The 16144-nt window shown below is 45.1% G+C and overlaps 1 protein-coding gene and 1 pseudogene across 1 annotated transcript in view; one reads left to right on the top strand and one right to left on the bottom strand.

The window, feature by feature from the left end:
* Positions 1–3101, top strand: part of LOC136146437 (cyclin-Y-like protein 1) — a 22199-nt gene extending 19098 nt beyond the window's left edge. The window contains exon 7 of the mRNA XM_065905312.1: positions 1033–3101. Coding sequence (XP_065761384.1) covers positions 1033–1140 — 108 coding nt within the window. The 3' untranslated portion in view covers positions 1141–3101. The remainder of the gene's footprint in view (positions 1–1032) is intronic.
* The window catches only part of LOC136146315 (frizzled-5-like), an 18248-nt pseudogene extending 4166 nt beyond the window's left edge, over positions 1–14082 (bottom strand).
* Between the last annotated feature and the right edge of the window lie 2062 nt (positions 14083–16144).

A 16144-nucleotide genomic window follows, 5' to 3' on the forward strand; every position in this document is an offset into this window, starting at 1 on the left:
AGCTTATTAACCCATTGGCATCTTATTCCCTGTGTCTTTTATGGGTTAGACAGAGATCTCACATTATTTTTTTTAAAAAAATTACAGATATCTCTTATGTAACCATAATTCAGAATATTTTAAATCAGATTTAATTGTTTTTAATGGTTTTCCATTTGAATCTCCACACTTACATTTAACCATACAGGAATAATTTCTTATAATTGTATCCCTAATCATATGTACACTGATAATTACTTACCACTCTTAACTGCCTGAGCTTGTAGTGTGTGTTTGTGTGTATCACAGTTCAGCCCCATGAGTTTATTAGACCAGAAGCATCAGGGGCTAACCTGTGAGACCTATACTTGGAAATTATAATGTGGGTTCAGAAACTGGATGTAGAAAGTAGGTGGGTTTTTAATGGAAGTGGTAACATACATGGGATGAAGTAATTTGTAGTAGTGATTTGAAGAGTAATTTGAAGTAATTTGTGATTTCTGGTGGGTATACAGCAAAATTTACAACTGAAATGAATACATATAAAGTTGACACTTTTTCCAGTACCTTGGTACTTTAGAAATAAGACATTTTTCTACGATAGTTTACATGCATGTGAAATAGCACCTTGTAGTGCTTCATCACTAGGCCTTTCTTGCCTTCAGCACACACCTGCCTCATTAAAATGCTCTTAGTGCGAAGTAAATAATGAAGACTGAATAGAGGTTGAATAGCTGGGTAAACACTGATTTTGCTCAGGTGTGTTCATTATGCTTAAGGATCTAGTATGTAGTTAACATCATATTGCTGTTAGATGGGGCCTATTTTGGGAACCCAGTTTTTAAATATGTTCCTCCCTGCCCCAGCAATCTCATCATAGCCCTTGGAGAATATTATCTTCGGGAATCAGCAGTGTAGATATGAGCTATCCAAAGTAGCAGCAACTGTCAACCTAAATGAATGCAGATGTGTGGCTTATCAATGCTGCTTTCTTTACGGTTGGAACTTTTTCCCCCCAATTATACTTATGTTCTATCTGATTGACTTTTTTAGGCCATCTCCAGACTGTGTGAAGATGAATACAGCAGAGTTGCTGTGAGAAGGTCTTTCAGCGCTGATAATTTCATTGGTATTCAGCGCTCCAATGCCATCCTCTCATAAACAGAGAGAGGTGAGGGGTTGTAACATCATGAACCCCTCGTAACAAGGACTGGAGAAATACCACCTCTCCTGCTCAGAAACCAGCAAAGTTAGTATTTTCACCTAGAAGAAAGACACTAAATTCAAGAGACTTGCAGACAGCAAAGGTTATGGTCATAGGAAAAAACTGGACCTTGTCAAGGCAGCACACTCTTCTGTCCTTTTTAATGTAAACAGAGTTACAAAAACCACTCCAAAGCTAAAAGCTCCCAACCCACCCACAGATATTTGCTTACTGTGTGGGCCGATAACTGTCAACTATGTGAGGTTTTTTTTAATAGTTTAAATTTTTAGACTTTAAAGACACTATATAACTTTTACTTTTTCCTATTTTTCTCACCCATATTGCTGCATATTCCTTTAGAATCAATGCAGTATTACCATTCAAACATGGGACTCCTAACAACTCATAAAGCCACTTAGGAACAGCCTGTTGTAGCATTGTTAGGTTTTGAAGGATTCTTCCTCCCTATTTCATTGAAGCTGCTAGTCATTTTTGGCAATCAGTGTAAACCAAAAACCTGCTGAATAACACCTGTCATTCAGTCTTTTGCAAGCACTACTTACTAGCATGTTAGCATGTTTGGGATCATAAGCAGAGAAAGCATGCTGTTACCTACTTCTCTTGGGTCCGCGCTGCGTTTCTTGTTAACTCCAATGGTGCTTCTCATTTTCTGATGATTTTCCTCTTTGTTAAATACTTGTATTAAAGGATATTTTCGTAATTCCAGCCAACCTGTTAGTCCAGGAATAAGCAGATAGTGAAATAGAAAGTGTCCCAAAAGTCTTGGTGCAATTTTAAGGTTTAATACAGTGTGCTTGGACACTCCAGGACACTGCCGGAGAAGTATAAATGCTACAGACGCAAAATATCACTTGAAAGTCTACTTGAATTTCTTCTAAACTCATTTAGTTTTGTAAATCTTGGATGTTAAGCTTTTAATTTGAATTTTTTGTTTCAGTCCCTCTTGAAGATGGCAAACAATAGTCTGAAACAAAAGATTAAAATTAAGAGCTTAATGTTTAAAATTTACAAAACTAAATGAGTTTAGAAGAAATTCAAGTAAACTCTTAGGTGATGTTTTTTTAAGTTTGTAGCATTTATATTTCTACAAGTATCACAGCTTCAAATTGCACAAAGACTTCAGGAGGATATCTTGGATCTTTATAGACCTGGCCTCCTCTTTTTAAAATAGTCCTTTGCCTGACTGGGCTGTTGATCTGCTTGAGCATGGAAGTTTCTTTTTTCTAGGTTTGGTAAAGGAATTACGAACAATAGCATTAGTTCTCAGTAATAAACTGAAAGGAACGGGACCCTAGTAGTGGTGACAGGAAAGTAAGCGACATGAAACAGCTTTTCTGTTCTGCGTGTTAACCTGGCTGTAGGTGTGTCACTTGAAGTTGTTACTTGAGGAAAGATAAATCTTAGGAACCCTTACCTCAGGCTTTTAAAACACAGGGTACCACTTAGCCACCAGGAAGCCCACTAAAAGACAGGAAGGTCCAGTAATCAGTCTCTTAGGAAATTGGTAATGATGTCACCTAAACTTGAAACATTTAAAAAAAAAAAAAAAGTGTTCTCAACTATGTAAAATCTTTCTCCTACCTTCTCAAACATAATCCTAGGAACTTTGCCTGTAAACAAAGCATTTCTGGGCCAGAAATATTTCCTCTCTTTATAGCAAGGCTTCACATTATATTGAGTGCCACAGGTTCCATCATTTTTAAAGGACAGAGACATAAATGATAAATAATGGATATAAAATATTACAGTCTACCACCTCAAAAAATATTGTTTATGGAGCTTGGAGATTCAAGTATCGATTGCAGTTTTATTTTGAAAAGAATGCTCCAACTTGTGTGGTTTTTCTTCCTCATGTTTATATTAAAAGAAAAGCTAATAAACTCTATTTTAATTAAAATACGTGGCTGTTGTGCACCTTCTCACTGCTCACATAACATCACGGCTCTGCTTAGTGCAAATGTTCTCAATCCGCTCTGATAGGCAGGCCTGAAAACATTTTCCGACTACGCATTCAAAAGTTGCTTTGACCTTTGCCTTTAGTTAAGAGGCATTTATTTCTTTGGCTTATGTTATTTTCAACCAGAAGATAATTTAGTACACTTAAAATCACTGGCTGTGGCGCTCAGTGGCATAGTGCATTCGATGGCACTTTGGAATTGTGTGTTATTGTACCAACAGGGGAAAAAAGCACATTGGAAGATAAAAGGTAAAACACAGGAAAGAGTTACAGAAGTACTGGTGAATCAGAACGTGAGTTACTGAGGATTTCAAGCCACTGAACAGGAAAGAAAGTGGAAGAAGAGGAGGTAGAACTGCGGTTGTTATAAAGAGGGTGACTGCTAAGCAAGCCATGTAATATACCAGATCACCATAAGGTTTCTTTAAGACCCTAGTCACTGCACTCGCACAATATTCCATCACTCCTGATAGTATTGTTGTGTCTTCATCCACCTTAATTCACTACCTAAGTTCAGATCTTTTAACTTTGTTCTTGGTAAGTTGTTGATTAGGAGAAATAATCTGAATTAGTGCAGAAGGAGAGAAAAACTATGACAAATCACTAAGATAGCTTGTACCATGTAATAATATGCCAGTTACTAAGCAGAAATGCTGTCACATCTTGAGTGGTCAAAGGTTAAAAAAAAGTGGGGGTAGGAACACTGCTTGGACACGACTGTAGCTTGAAGACAAGTTAGAATCACTAAAAATTGCTCTTTCAGTGTTAATTCTAGAGACAATTACAGCCATTTTGATAAATGGAAAACTTAAAGGTTCTCATAAGTACTATAGGGCATGAAAACTAGTTCCTAGTAGGGGCCATAGGGTAGTGTTGAGATTTTATACCTAGGAAGAGTTTATTCCCTAAAGTACTAAGACTATAAAAGAATACCTCAACTCAAATTTATTTTCATTTTTGGTTTTTGGAATATACTGACGGTGCAATTTTAACTAGAATACTGTGAACTGAACTTTATAAGGACAAGACAAAGGTTTCAAATCTATGTTTGAACCAAATGAAATTGTCATTTTTCTACATTAAATTCACGTGGTTCACCCTAAGACAACTTAGGGCCCAGTGTTTCTGAGAAGTTTTTTCCATTCTGTATCAGATTCTCCTGATCCTATTCTATCACATCTAAAGTACCCTGTATGCCCATTATTGAAATTCAACATTGCTAAATCCTGGTTTTATAACAACTCATGTTTCATTTGTTAGTTTTCCCATTTTATAAGATATACCATTACTTGATTTTTTAAAAGTGCTGATGAAGTCAGTATTTACTGGAAAATCATTCACTCTATATTTCAGGTTATGCAATGTTTGGGAAGTGTTTCCATACAGCATGTAGGTTACCTGGACTCTTTGATCACACAAGCCTTCTAACCACGTGTAGAGTGACTAGGACTGTTCCTCGCCCAGAAGCTGTGGTCTGTGAGTTCAGAGCTACTAGGTAAAGCACCTGATGGCTGGCAGAGCCTCTCTCAGGCAAGCGCTAGTTTCTGTGCAGAATCTGTTGATTATCCCTAGCATCTACCAAGGATTAGATCACCTAAGATCTCAACCGTTGGCCACTTACCACCCTGGCTAGCCTGATACTGCCAGCAAAAATAAAATCCAGGAGCCCTTCAGCAAAGTCTGGTCTCTCGTACACAGGTGCAGTCTGGTTTCTGAGGCAATTTAGTCTATTTTAAATGGGTTTGGCAGATGAGAGAACAATTTACTTAATGTGAAACAAATTTTAAGAATACCATTTTGTGGTTTAGGGAACTCTAGGATGCAGAAAGAACTAGGAAAGTGAAATAGAAATTAAGAGGAATCCAGAGTCAAATCAAAGGTGGTTAACATTCTTTAAAAAAGGCCCAGGTAAATGTGAAGGGAGCTAGTAATTTGAATATTAGAAAAATTCAGTGACAGCCTCAGAACCTAAGGTACTCAAGAATGTGTCCATATCTACTCAGATTGTTCTCCTTACTTTTTCTTAAAACATCTATTCCTTCATCCTAGCATTCTCATTTCCAACCTTTACTTCTGGCTCCCCAGACGGTGGCCTTGTATTTCCTCCCTGTGAGAACTGACTCTTCCAAGGGCAAAGGTTCAGTGTTTGGTCACCTCCCACTGGCCTCTCTCAAGAGGATCATCTCAGCTTCACCCTCTAACTTTCTGCTAGTGCCAAATGTGGCAGTGCTTGATGCTGGTTACTACTGTGATCCACTTTCAAAGCCTTAGCAGGTTCCAGGAAGTACAGGATTTATATGGCTCACAGGCTAACTGGTCCCTGTGATCCCCTTTAATCAACTACTTGGGCCCTCCTCAAGGTGCTTGTTCCCCATCTGCTGCACTCAGTCCCCTGACCTGCCCACAATTCTAGACGTATCACCTCAGGCTAAGCAGCAACCCCACGTTCCAGACTCCACAACTTGTTTCACCTGGTGTTAGGAACAGATGCCTCACTCTTAAGGTAACCCCTGTCATCCAACGGAGGCAATTCCATCCCAAGGCTTAAAATCAAACTGCTATATCCACCCCCATCCCCTCCAGAGCCTCACCGGTTTATTCCCTTCTGCTTCAAAATTGCATTCATCTTCCCAACATGAGGATAGGGCAGTTTGACCTTGTTTGGTCCTTTACGTGTCCCAGTATCTCACAAGATGTGGTCCCTAGACCATCTGCTTCTCATGGGCTGAAAACCTGTAAGAAATGAGTGGAATCCTGGAACAGATAAAGAAACAGTAGTAGAAAATCTGGTGAGATCCAAATGAAGACTGGAGTTAATAGTAATATGATAATCTTGACTTCAGTTTAACAAAAGTGCTATGATAATATGTTAATATTAGGGCAAGATGTATACATTTTTGCAACTTCTGTGTAAACCTAAAGTAATTCTAAAAGTTTAAACAAGCAAACAAAACAAAAAGAACCACTTCCTGGACCCTAGACTAAACGAATCTCAGTTCCTGGAGTGAAGCCAGGAAATCTACATTTCTAATAGGAACCCCCAGTGATTCTTACACAGACACAAACTTGAAAACTAGTCTTTCAATTCTCTCCCATCCCATGCCTGAATGGCTGCTTCCTCCTCATTTTATTGATACTTACCTCAACCTGGTTTAATCCTTCAGATCCTCTCAACTCTAAAATATAAATACTATCATTATCGCCCTTTCATAGATGAGAAAGTACTAAGATGAGAGTACTAAAAGGTTAAACAATCTGTCGAGGATCAAGCAGCCCATGATTGATGGAGCTGGAATTTGAGTCCCTAGTCAGTCTAGCTCCCAAATCTATGCATAGAACAATTATACTGCCTCTCCTTCTGTTGGATGTGACCAACTAAAGAGCTGTGCAACTAAACCACTAACAATGCATTATGACCTATTTCTCTAGCCACCCAAGTCTAACAGGCCCCTTTCCTACTGGTGGGGAATAAGCAATGAGAAAGCATCAGGAAGATGTGTCAACTATGGAGACCTGTATGGGGAAGGCACAGTGGCTCTTCTACCAGGATCCAGCTCAACTGCTGTATTTTCTATTCTCTCAAATGCCCTAATGTGTACCAATCTAACAATGCTCATCTTACTTTGACACTACATTCTCTCAGGCTTGCTAAGCATCTGTCCATATTGTCAGGGAAGTGGCAACTTTAAATCAACTTACACTAGGTCCTCTGTATCCACAGGTTCTGATCAGTGGATTCAATCACCATGGGTTGGAAGTACTTGGGGAAAAAATTTAAGAAAGTTCCGAAAAACAAAACTTTAATTTGCTGCATACCACCAACCATTTGCATTATACTTAAAACGACTCCTTACTGAGGATTTGTATTAGATATTAGAAGTAATCTAGGCATGATTTAAAGTATATGGGAGGATGCAGGGGGAAGACGGAAGGACTGTGTGTAGGTCATATGGAAATATTGCACCATTTTACATAAAGGACTTGAGCATCTGTGGATTTTGGTATTTGCAGGAGGGAAAGTTCCTGGAACCAGTTCTCCACAAATATAGAGGGAGAATATATATCTCCTTATCTGGGCTCCTTGACTGGTGTTTAGACCTTAATGAAAGTGAAGGTGTTAGTTGCTCAGTCATGTCCAACTCTTTGTGACCCCATGGACTATAGCCCGCCAGGCTCCTCTGTCCATGGAATTCTCCAGGCAAGAATACTGGAGTAGGTTGCCATTTCCTTTTCCAGGGGATCTTCCAGACCCAGGGATTGAACCCAGGTCTCCAGCATTGCAGGCACATAATTAACTGTCTGAGCCACCTGGAAGGCCTTAATACCAAGTTGTAAATTGAATGATCAAGTTTGGGGAGTTCATGACTGGGAAGCACACACACAGAACAGCACCGCTTCCATCCAAATTGCTTCAGCAGTCTAGACAGAGCTGACGAAACAACACAATGTCAGGCAGTGCCTCTGTTCTTGTGTATTTCCCTTCTTCAAGTGAATCATAAAACAATCACAGGATTGGCAGGAGAAACCTAAGAAGTATATTCAAGTAAAACATGTTTTCATTAGTTCTGCTTCTGTGATTGGAGTTTGCTTAATTTCATTATCAATAAAAAGGTTGCCACTCATATCTGAGAAATCTGATAATTAAGTTAGAATCCACATAGCGCCTTCAGCCAGCCCATGCTATTCATGTCCAACTCTGTGAGATGCTGTGGACTGTAGCCCACCAGGCTCCTCTGTCCTTGGAATTTTTCAGGCAAGAATACTGGAGTGGTTTGCCATTTCCTACTCCAGGGAATCACTTAGAAAGCAGTGTCTCTCTTTGTAAAAGCATGAAGAGAAAAATACTTGTGTAGCATCTTTTTACTTACTTTACCATTGCTTTAATGCACTTTAAAATTTATCTATATTAATTGGGAACAAAGAAACAAAAACAGACATTTCTTGGTTTTTCATAAATAACTACTCTCCATATTTGATAAAAACCTCAAACCATTATTTTAGCTTCCCACAAATATAATACATACAGATTTTTTATCTGAAATAGTGTCAGCAAATTAAGTACCTTGAAACTAACATAACCACATACAACTGCTGTTCTACTGACTTCCAGGAACAAAACAAAAAACTTCTTATCAAGACGATCTGGATTTCCTTTTGTTAGTATTAAGAGATTCAATATTATAATCATATGCCAGTAATAATTTATAGATTTGAGTTGATTGTCTACAAATAAAATACCACTGGCATTGCTTTATGAGTTCTGGATTTGACATGACATCGACAATACCTCATGGGACAGGCAATACACATATGTGGAAATCAGAAAAAGTAGTGAATGCCCTGGGCTCAAACTACTGACTCGGTATGTGCCTCATTTGGCTCAGTAATAAATTCACCTGCACCAAACCCGTATCAAAATCACTAAATCTCCCATATATATAAATTATTTATATACACCCACAACACATACATACTATACATACAGTTTTTAACAACATGAAGTAATATTGTCTTCAAATGATGTACCACAGACATTATCCTGGCTGAAATAAATCCTGTAGTTGTCATCAAGCTGCCAGAAGCTTTTCAGAGTTCTGAGTCGGGTTACTTAGTTACTTTCATCCTGCCTACCCTTCACCCTGCTTTCATGTCTTGGTAGCTTTTTCTTTCAGAACCACCCTCCTCAACCCAGGCAGATTTCGTTCCCAGGATCACTTGATTGGACTTTGGAGGCAAGAAAGGGCACGCAGAGGGAGCAGGCAATTCTCTTCCACTGTACCTCACACTTGCCAAGATTTGTGATGTTCTCTGTCCTGTTGGCCCCATTTGGTGTTAGAAAGCAGTGATTCAAAGCTTTGTCCGTCCTACCCCCCTTGGTCTTTCTGTAGAGCACAAAAGTGAAAGAAGCTTCCTTAGCAGGGGTGGCAGTTCATTAAAATATACAACTATGTCTCCTAGCTCTGGGGTTCCCATTCTGTACTTGAGACGGCAGGTCACGGATGCTGTTACTAATGTTCGGTGTGGGATCCATGAGGTTTTCTCCTGGCAGCCGGTGTCAGGATTAGTGCAGCCCTAGCCCAGGAGGAAAGGGCCTAATGAATACCAACTTGGAAACAGGGCTGCTGGCACATTATTTAAGCCTGTACATGCGCACAGTGGCACACAACACACACATGGGCCCATTGTTGGAAGCGACGGCAAGAAAGTATGACATAGGTTTGCAAGGATAAACCAATAAGGCACCAAGAGAACTTTCTTCCAGTCAATTTAGGCAGCTTCAGAATGTGAGGTTAATAATACATAGTAAAAAGACTTCCTAAGGTTCTTGTCAGCTGATTCACTGATAGGTCGCATGTTAGTTCCTTCTAAATCTTCACCCTCCTATCTATGCTGAGAGACATTGCTTAAAACTGAACCACGAAAGGGACAGCCCAAAGCTGTGCATGAGACTAAACGGGGCCTTAAATCCTCACTAAAATCAGAGCTGGCTGTAAAGAAGCTGGTAAGCTACCTCACAACCTTTCATTTTATCATTGCTTTCATGAGTATGGATGGTCTGCCTAATGAAAATAAAAATCAGGAGAGAACTGAGTATGAGATGGAAACAGGGGGTGAGCATAAATAGATGGGTTTCTCTGCCTGGGTAGGGGGAGGGGTGGTTGATGCAAGAATTCAGGAAGCAGGTGGGCTTAATCTTTGAGGGAAGGGAGAGCAGGGGTGAGAGAGAGAGAGACTGAAAACAGGCAACGCTAAGAACTGGGATGAACCTAAAAAACCTCCAGTGCATTACCTCTATTACTGCTGTTTGCCTTAGTATCCTTTCTCTTAACTGTCTTAAATTGTTTTTACAGTAAATTGGTTGTTCTTTTTAGGTTTGGTATGTTGCCGAAATAAAAAAATAATTGTTTTAAAAGTAAGAATTAAATCACTTCAACCACATCCTCTCACAACTTTTAGATAAATTCTGCATCATCTTTGCACTCTTCCACAAAAATAAAAGGAAAAGGAACAACCCAAATTAGACACAATGACTGAAGGCAGCAGAATAATCTCTGTACTTTCTGGGAAGAGGTCAAGGTGATCAGAAAAGGTCCTCATTTGAAAAACAGGAGAGGAACTGGCCCTCAGGCAGGGGATCTATTTCAAGGTTCTAAGCAGCTGCAAAAAAAGCAGATGAATTAGATGGGCAGAAAGTTCTGTAGCTCAGTGTACCATGTTTTGTCAAATATACTGAAATTTAATTTTGATTTAGATGAGTGTTTAAGAGCAGTGCATTTTTATAAACATGAACAGCCTTTGAAAGTTCATGAAAACTATTAACATCATGCTTCTTTCCATCAGCATAGTTATTAAATCCATTGTGGAAAATACACACTTGTTTACTTAATATCCATAAAGTAAAAGCTGACCTGGGCTTAAATCTTACTTTTCCAACTTTGGTATAAATGAAGTGCAAATCGTTATACTTGTCATTTTTCTAGAGAGGCCTTCCCAAATTTTAATTGCATTTGCCATTTTAGCTTCTTAAATTTAGTCCCCAGTATTTTACCGGAAAATGCACTGTCACTCCCTTCCCCAACTATAGCCTCACACTCTTCTTGAATGAATGGTTAAACAGATTAGAAAAGCAACAGCATTTTTAATAGTAAAGTGTGTGTGTGTAGTGTGTGTACGTGTGTATTCAACAATACGCAGGCTTTCATATATGAATGAGGGAATGGTTCAACAGATTAGAAAAGCAAACAGAATTCTCTAACAGTAAAGTGTGTGAGGGTGTGCTCACCAATATATAGGCTTTCTCAGAAGAGGAGGAAAAGAAAAATATATTGAGGTGGGGTGGGGAAAACGGCTTTCTTTTGCTACACTGATTCACGTTTCAAAAGCTTAAGCAAGTGTGTTATGGGTCTCATTTGTTGTCAGAGGCTGCAGAGAGCAGTGTCTCGCTGCTTTTGAAATATCTGGCTGTAATCTAGTCCAATGTCCAGGGACAGTCATTTTCCCTCATTGCTGCCAATATTTGTTCACAGGTAGCCAGCCTCCCTTTCAAGCACCTCATTCAAGGTTGGGTGTGGTTTCTAATCACAGCTCTCCAGGAGAGGAGGAATAAGAAAAGCAAAAGGACTGTTTAACATGATAAAGGAGGTGGGATGGGGGAGGAGCAGATAAGAGAAGTGTTGGAAATTTAGTTAATTACAGGAGGTATATCCAGTTTAGTACTTAAATGTAAAAAGGAGACCCCTTCAGCTCTATCACTAAGTACTTTCAGAAGAAGGAAGTGGGCTCATTTTTACCAAAATATAACACAAGTTTTTTTTTTGTTTTTTTTTTTAAGTAAGATCACTAGAGTCTATTAAGAACCACCCACTCCTCCAGCACAAAGCTGCCATCTTAACAGTCTGGAATTGAAGTTCAACCAATCGCCATCCCTTAGGTTAGCACTATTCCAAACATTTATTCTGGACACTTACAATGCTACCTCTAAGTCATTCAAGCAAAGCTTGCACCATTAAGAATGAGAATGATTACAAGGACTACAGAAAAGAAACTCAAGCTTGCTAAACAAAGCTAGGACACACACAGAAACTCTCAACACTTCCTAACCTTGTCACTTTCCGGAGGCGTAAACCCATTATGCTCCCCCTCCTCAGTATGACTTAGGGTGTCCCCAAAGTTAGGGAAAGGGCCAAGCAGCTCATCTTAAAGCATCTGGGACACTTTAAGCAGTGGAAGGAGAAGTAAGCTGGAGAAGCCCACGGGAAACTTCCTGCTCACAGCAACCTAAACTTTCACTGTTCACATTATTTTTAAAGACACAAGTATAGGAAATACATTTTCCAAATTGAGACCACACAGTTCACAGAACCCTGAACCAAGTGGGCCTTCATTATAATGCCAACCTCAGGATTGTAACCCCCCCAAAGCAAAGGTAAATTTTGTTGCCAAAATGCAACAAAGTTAAAAATTAAGAAAACGACATATAAATTAAAAACATGGTTCCCCTCAAAAAGGCAGGAAGATAGAGCAGACGTCAGCTGAGCCCCTCTGAGAAGTCCTGGGACAGGTGCCCCCTGGAAACAGCCCCTGCCCCTCCTCTCCAAGTTGCCCCAAGAGGGGGCGTCAGCACCATTAAGGTAAAACGGAAGTGACCTTGGCAAAGCTACCAAAGGAAAACAACCTAGCTCCCTCAACTCCCGCCCAGCTCCTGGTCCCTTGGCCGCCTCCTCCTACACGTGCGGCAGGGACACCTGCTTGTGGTAGGCGGCCGCGGCCGTGGCGCCGCCACTCTTGTGGCCCCGCCGCGGACGGCAGCAGCAGCGGCTGGTGAAGCGTCGCCACGACTCCACAGTCTTGCCGGACCAAATCCAGATGCCCGATGTGATGCCCACCACGAGGCACATAAAATACTTGAGCATGAGCACCCAGCACTCGGGCTTGGCGCACTGCTGGCCGGAGTCCGGGCCGGGCACGCGCACGTGAGCTCGGCCTCCCAGCTCTCGCGATAGTGCTGTTCGTACAGGCAGCAGGCCACCACGACGCTGGCCGGCACCGTGTAGAGCAGCGTGAAGATCCCGATGCAGATCATGAGCTTCTCCAGCTTGTCCGTCTTGCCGCCGCCCTGCTTGATGACGCTGCGGATGCGGAAGAGCGACACGAAGCCCGCCAGGAGGAAGAGCGTCCCCACCAGCAGGTAGAGCACCAGCGGGCCCAGCACGAAGCCGCGCAGCAAGTTCAGGTTCTGGTTCCCCACGTAGCAGATGCCGGCCACCGGGTCCCCATCCACGGAGCTCAGGGCCAGCGCGGTGATGGACTTAATGCTGGGGATGAGCCACGCGGCCAGGTGGAAGTACTGCGCGTAGCCCGCGATGGCCTTGTTGCCCCACTTCATGCCGGCCGCCAAGAACCAGGTGAGTGACAGGATGACCCACCAGATGGAGCTGGCCATGCCAAAGAAGTAGACCAGCAGGAAGACGACAGTGCACAGCGCAGGCCCCGTTGTCTCGTAGTGAATGTGGCTGTGCTCGCAGCTGCAGGAGAGGCTGGCATGGCCCACCACCAGGCGCACCAGGAAGCCCCGCGACACGGAAAGGTAGCAGGCTGACAGGAAAATGATGGGGCCCTCCGGGTAGCGGAAGCGTTCCATGTCTATGAGGAAGGTGGTCGCTGTGGTGGAGGTGGAGATGAAGCACAGCACAGACCACAGGCCGACCCAGAAGGTGGCGAACGTGCGCTCCTCGGCGCTGAAGGACGGCTGGTAGCAGAGCGCCGCGCAGTTGGGTACCTGGCCCGTCCGCACCTTATTGTAAAGAGGGTGTGACTCCTTCAGAATGGGCACGAAGGGCTCGCTGCACATGAACACCGACGGCCCCCGGCGGCGCAGTCGCTCCCTGAGGCCGGCGACCCCGGCAGGTTGGAGAGGGTGGGCTTGACCGGGAAGGGCCTGGGGGGAGCCGTGGTGGCCTCGCTGCGGTTGTAATCCATGCACAGGACCTCGGCGTCGCGACCCAGCACTGGGAGGCGGTCGCAGCTCATGAGTTCTGGTCAGGCAAAGCCGTACTGGCGCATGAGTGGCGAGCAGCTGGCCTTGGCGGCTCCCACATCGAGCGGCAGGGCGGCAGCGGCTTGTGGTAGTCTGGCAGGCAGATGGGCGTGTACATGGAGCACAGGAAAAACGCAGGTCCGGAGAGCAGTAGATCTCCACCAGCGGCCAAAACTGGTGCACCTCCAGGCCCGCCTCGTCCTGCGTGTCGTGGTTGAACTGGTTGGGCATGTGCATCAGGTTGTAGCCGATGCCGTGGCACATGGGCACTGTGATCTCCTGGCACGCTGGGGCCTTGGAGGCGGTGGCCGCCCGGCCCACCAGCTGCGCCAGGAAGAGCAGCAGCAGCAGCAAAAGCGGCGCGGACGGGTCAGGCCGAGCCATAGCCCCCTCCCTCCCCGCGTCTCCCGCAGCCCGCTTGGGGCCAGCTCAGGCAGGAGGAAACCGGGATCGGAGCTTCCCTCTCCGCGGACTTGTGTGGCGCCGGGGCTGGCAACCTGTTGGTTTCTTTTTCAAGAAATCCGTCCAAAGACCAACTGTTTCGAGAGGACGCTACCTCCGCAGGGAGCGCTCAGCTCTTCGCTGGACAGGGCTGGAGAGGGACGGTTAGGCTCCGATTCTGGGGAAAGTACTCTTTAAAAAAAAAAAAAAAGTGGGGAAGAAGAAAAATGGCAACCACTCCCAATTAGAGGGGCGTCAATGGTACAATCCCGCAAGCGGTCTCCAAATCTCTAAGTTAACCTCTCTCCCTTCCCTCCCCTTCACCTCCTGGAACACAACTACAGACTCCCCGTCCCTCACCCTTCCTCCCTTTTCCCTGGGCCTGCCGAGGTTATAGCGCTCAGCCCCCCAGGAAAAGGGCTGAGGGATAGGGAAAAGAATGAGGAGAAGGGGAAGGCGGGGGCTCTCACCTCCTAGAATCCGGAGAGAAGCAGATAGTCCGTAGCCAGCCTGGGTCCCCCGTCTCTGGGACACTCCCCGTTTCTCAGAGACGGACTGGCATCGGGCAAGTTTGGCGAGAGGCTGGGTATCCGAGGCAGCAGCACATGGCAGCAGGTGGGGGCGTCTCAGAGAGGGGGTCGCCCCCTGAACGAGGTCGCCGCAGACCGGTCACTCGCCCTCTCCTCCTCCGGGGTTCCCCGCCTGATCCGGGCGGGGGCAGGGCGGGGACAGGCCGTGTGTTCCACCAGGGTCCGAGAGCTGGACAGAGGGGCGAGTGCGCCTGGCTGCACCTGGGCGAGAGGATGGGCGAGAGGAAGGCGACTGGCGGATCCCGCCGCCTCACAGCACCGCGAGCAGCCAGCGCTGGCCCTGCCGGAACTGCACGGTGCGCGCCTGCCGCCGCGTCCAGCCCGCCTGCCGCTGGCCTCCTCCCCTGCAGGGGGCTCCGCGCTCCAAGCGGACTCCTGGGGGCGGTGGCGGTGCTCCCTGGACGCGCCGGGCTCGGCTCCTCCCCCGCACTCTAACACCCTTTCGCCCACCTCCGCCCGGTATTGAACTGCACGCGGCGGCGGCAGCGGTGGCCACAGCAGAGTCACGGTCGCGGGCGGACTGGCCTCTCCCACCCCGCCCGGGTCACCTGCTTCTAATGCCCGCCGGGAGACTCCGCCCTGGCCCCGCCCCTTCGCGCTGGGGCTCGGTTGGTGGGCCGCCCCGCCACACTCTCCGTGCATCCCCGCCCACTGCCCCACCAGTTCGGCCTCGCCCCAGGAGCCCTCGGGTCCAGCCCTGAGCGGGTAGCCGAGGAGCGCTGGCCAATCGCCGGCCGGGAAGCTATGGGGGGGCGGGGGGGGCGGGGCGAATGCTAATCACGCCTTCTTGAGACCCTGAGCGGGAAACCCTAGAAGTCCCTCCAGAGTTCTCTGCTGATTCCCGCTTATGCGGGGCTCACTTTCCCGTAATGTTCTAGCTTATGAACGCTTGCTTCCAGGGCACCTACCAGATCTCTTCTCAGCAGTTAAGTATCCTTACAGTCCAGCGCTTGTTTAAAAGACTGCTCAAAGAATCACTCTTAACCGTGGCACCTGTCTCCACTCTGCAGCCACCCTCACACCCGGTGAGCTCAGATTTAGAGAGGAACAAACACTTACCAAGTCCTAACTGTGTCGGACAGCGCGTTCGTCATTCACATCTTAATACAGGATGTCTCAGATCTTTAAAATAATTCTATGAATCAGACACTCCTTACAGGTGAAGAAACAGTTTAGAAACTTGACCAAGGCAACCGAGCTAATGTTAATGCCCCCCAAGAAAACCACAACGTAGATAATCTTGTTCAGCACGGTATTCCGAGCGCCTGGCGCAGAGTAGGCGCTCAAATGGGAAACCCGGGATTCCAATCGAGAAACCCGGGATTCGAATCGAGATAGTTGGGCCGCGACATCCACAATTTCTACCACCTCTTTCCCCTCCCCCCCCCCCCCCCCGCCTCATATTCTACTGGTTA

This window comes from Muntiacus reevesi, chromosome 14, assembly GCF_963930625.1.
Source record: "Muntiacus reevesi chromosome 14, mMunRee1.1, whole genome shotgun sequence".
Classification (NCBI taxonomy): domain Eukaryota; kingdom Metazoa; phylum Chordata; class Mammalia; order Artiodactyla; family Cervidae; genus Muntiacus; species Muntiacus reevesi.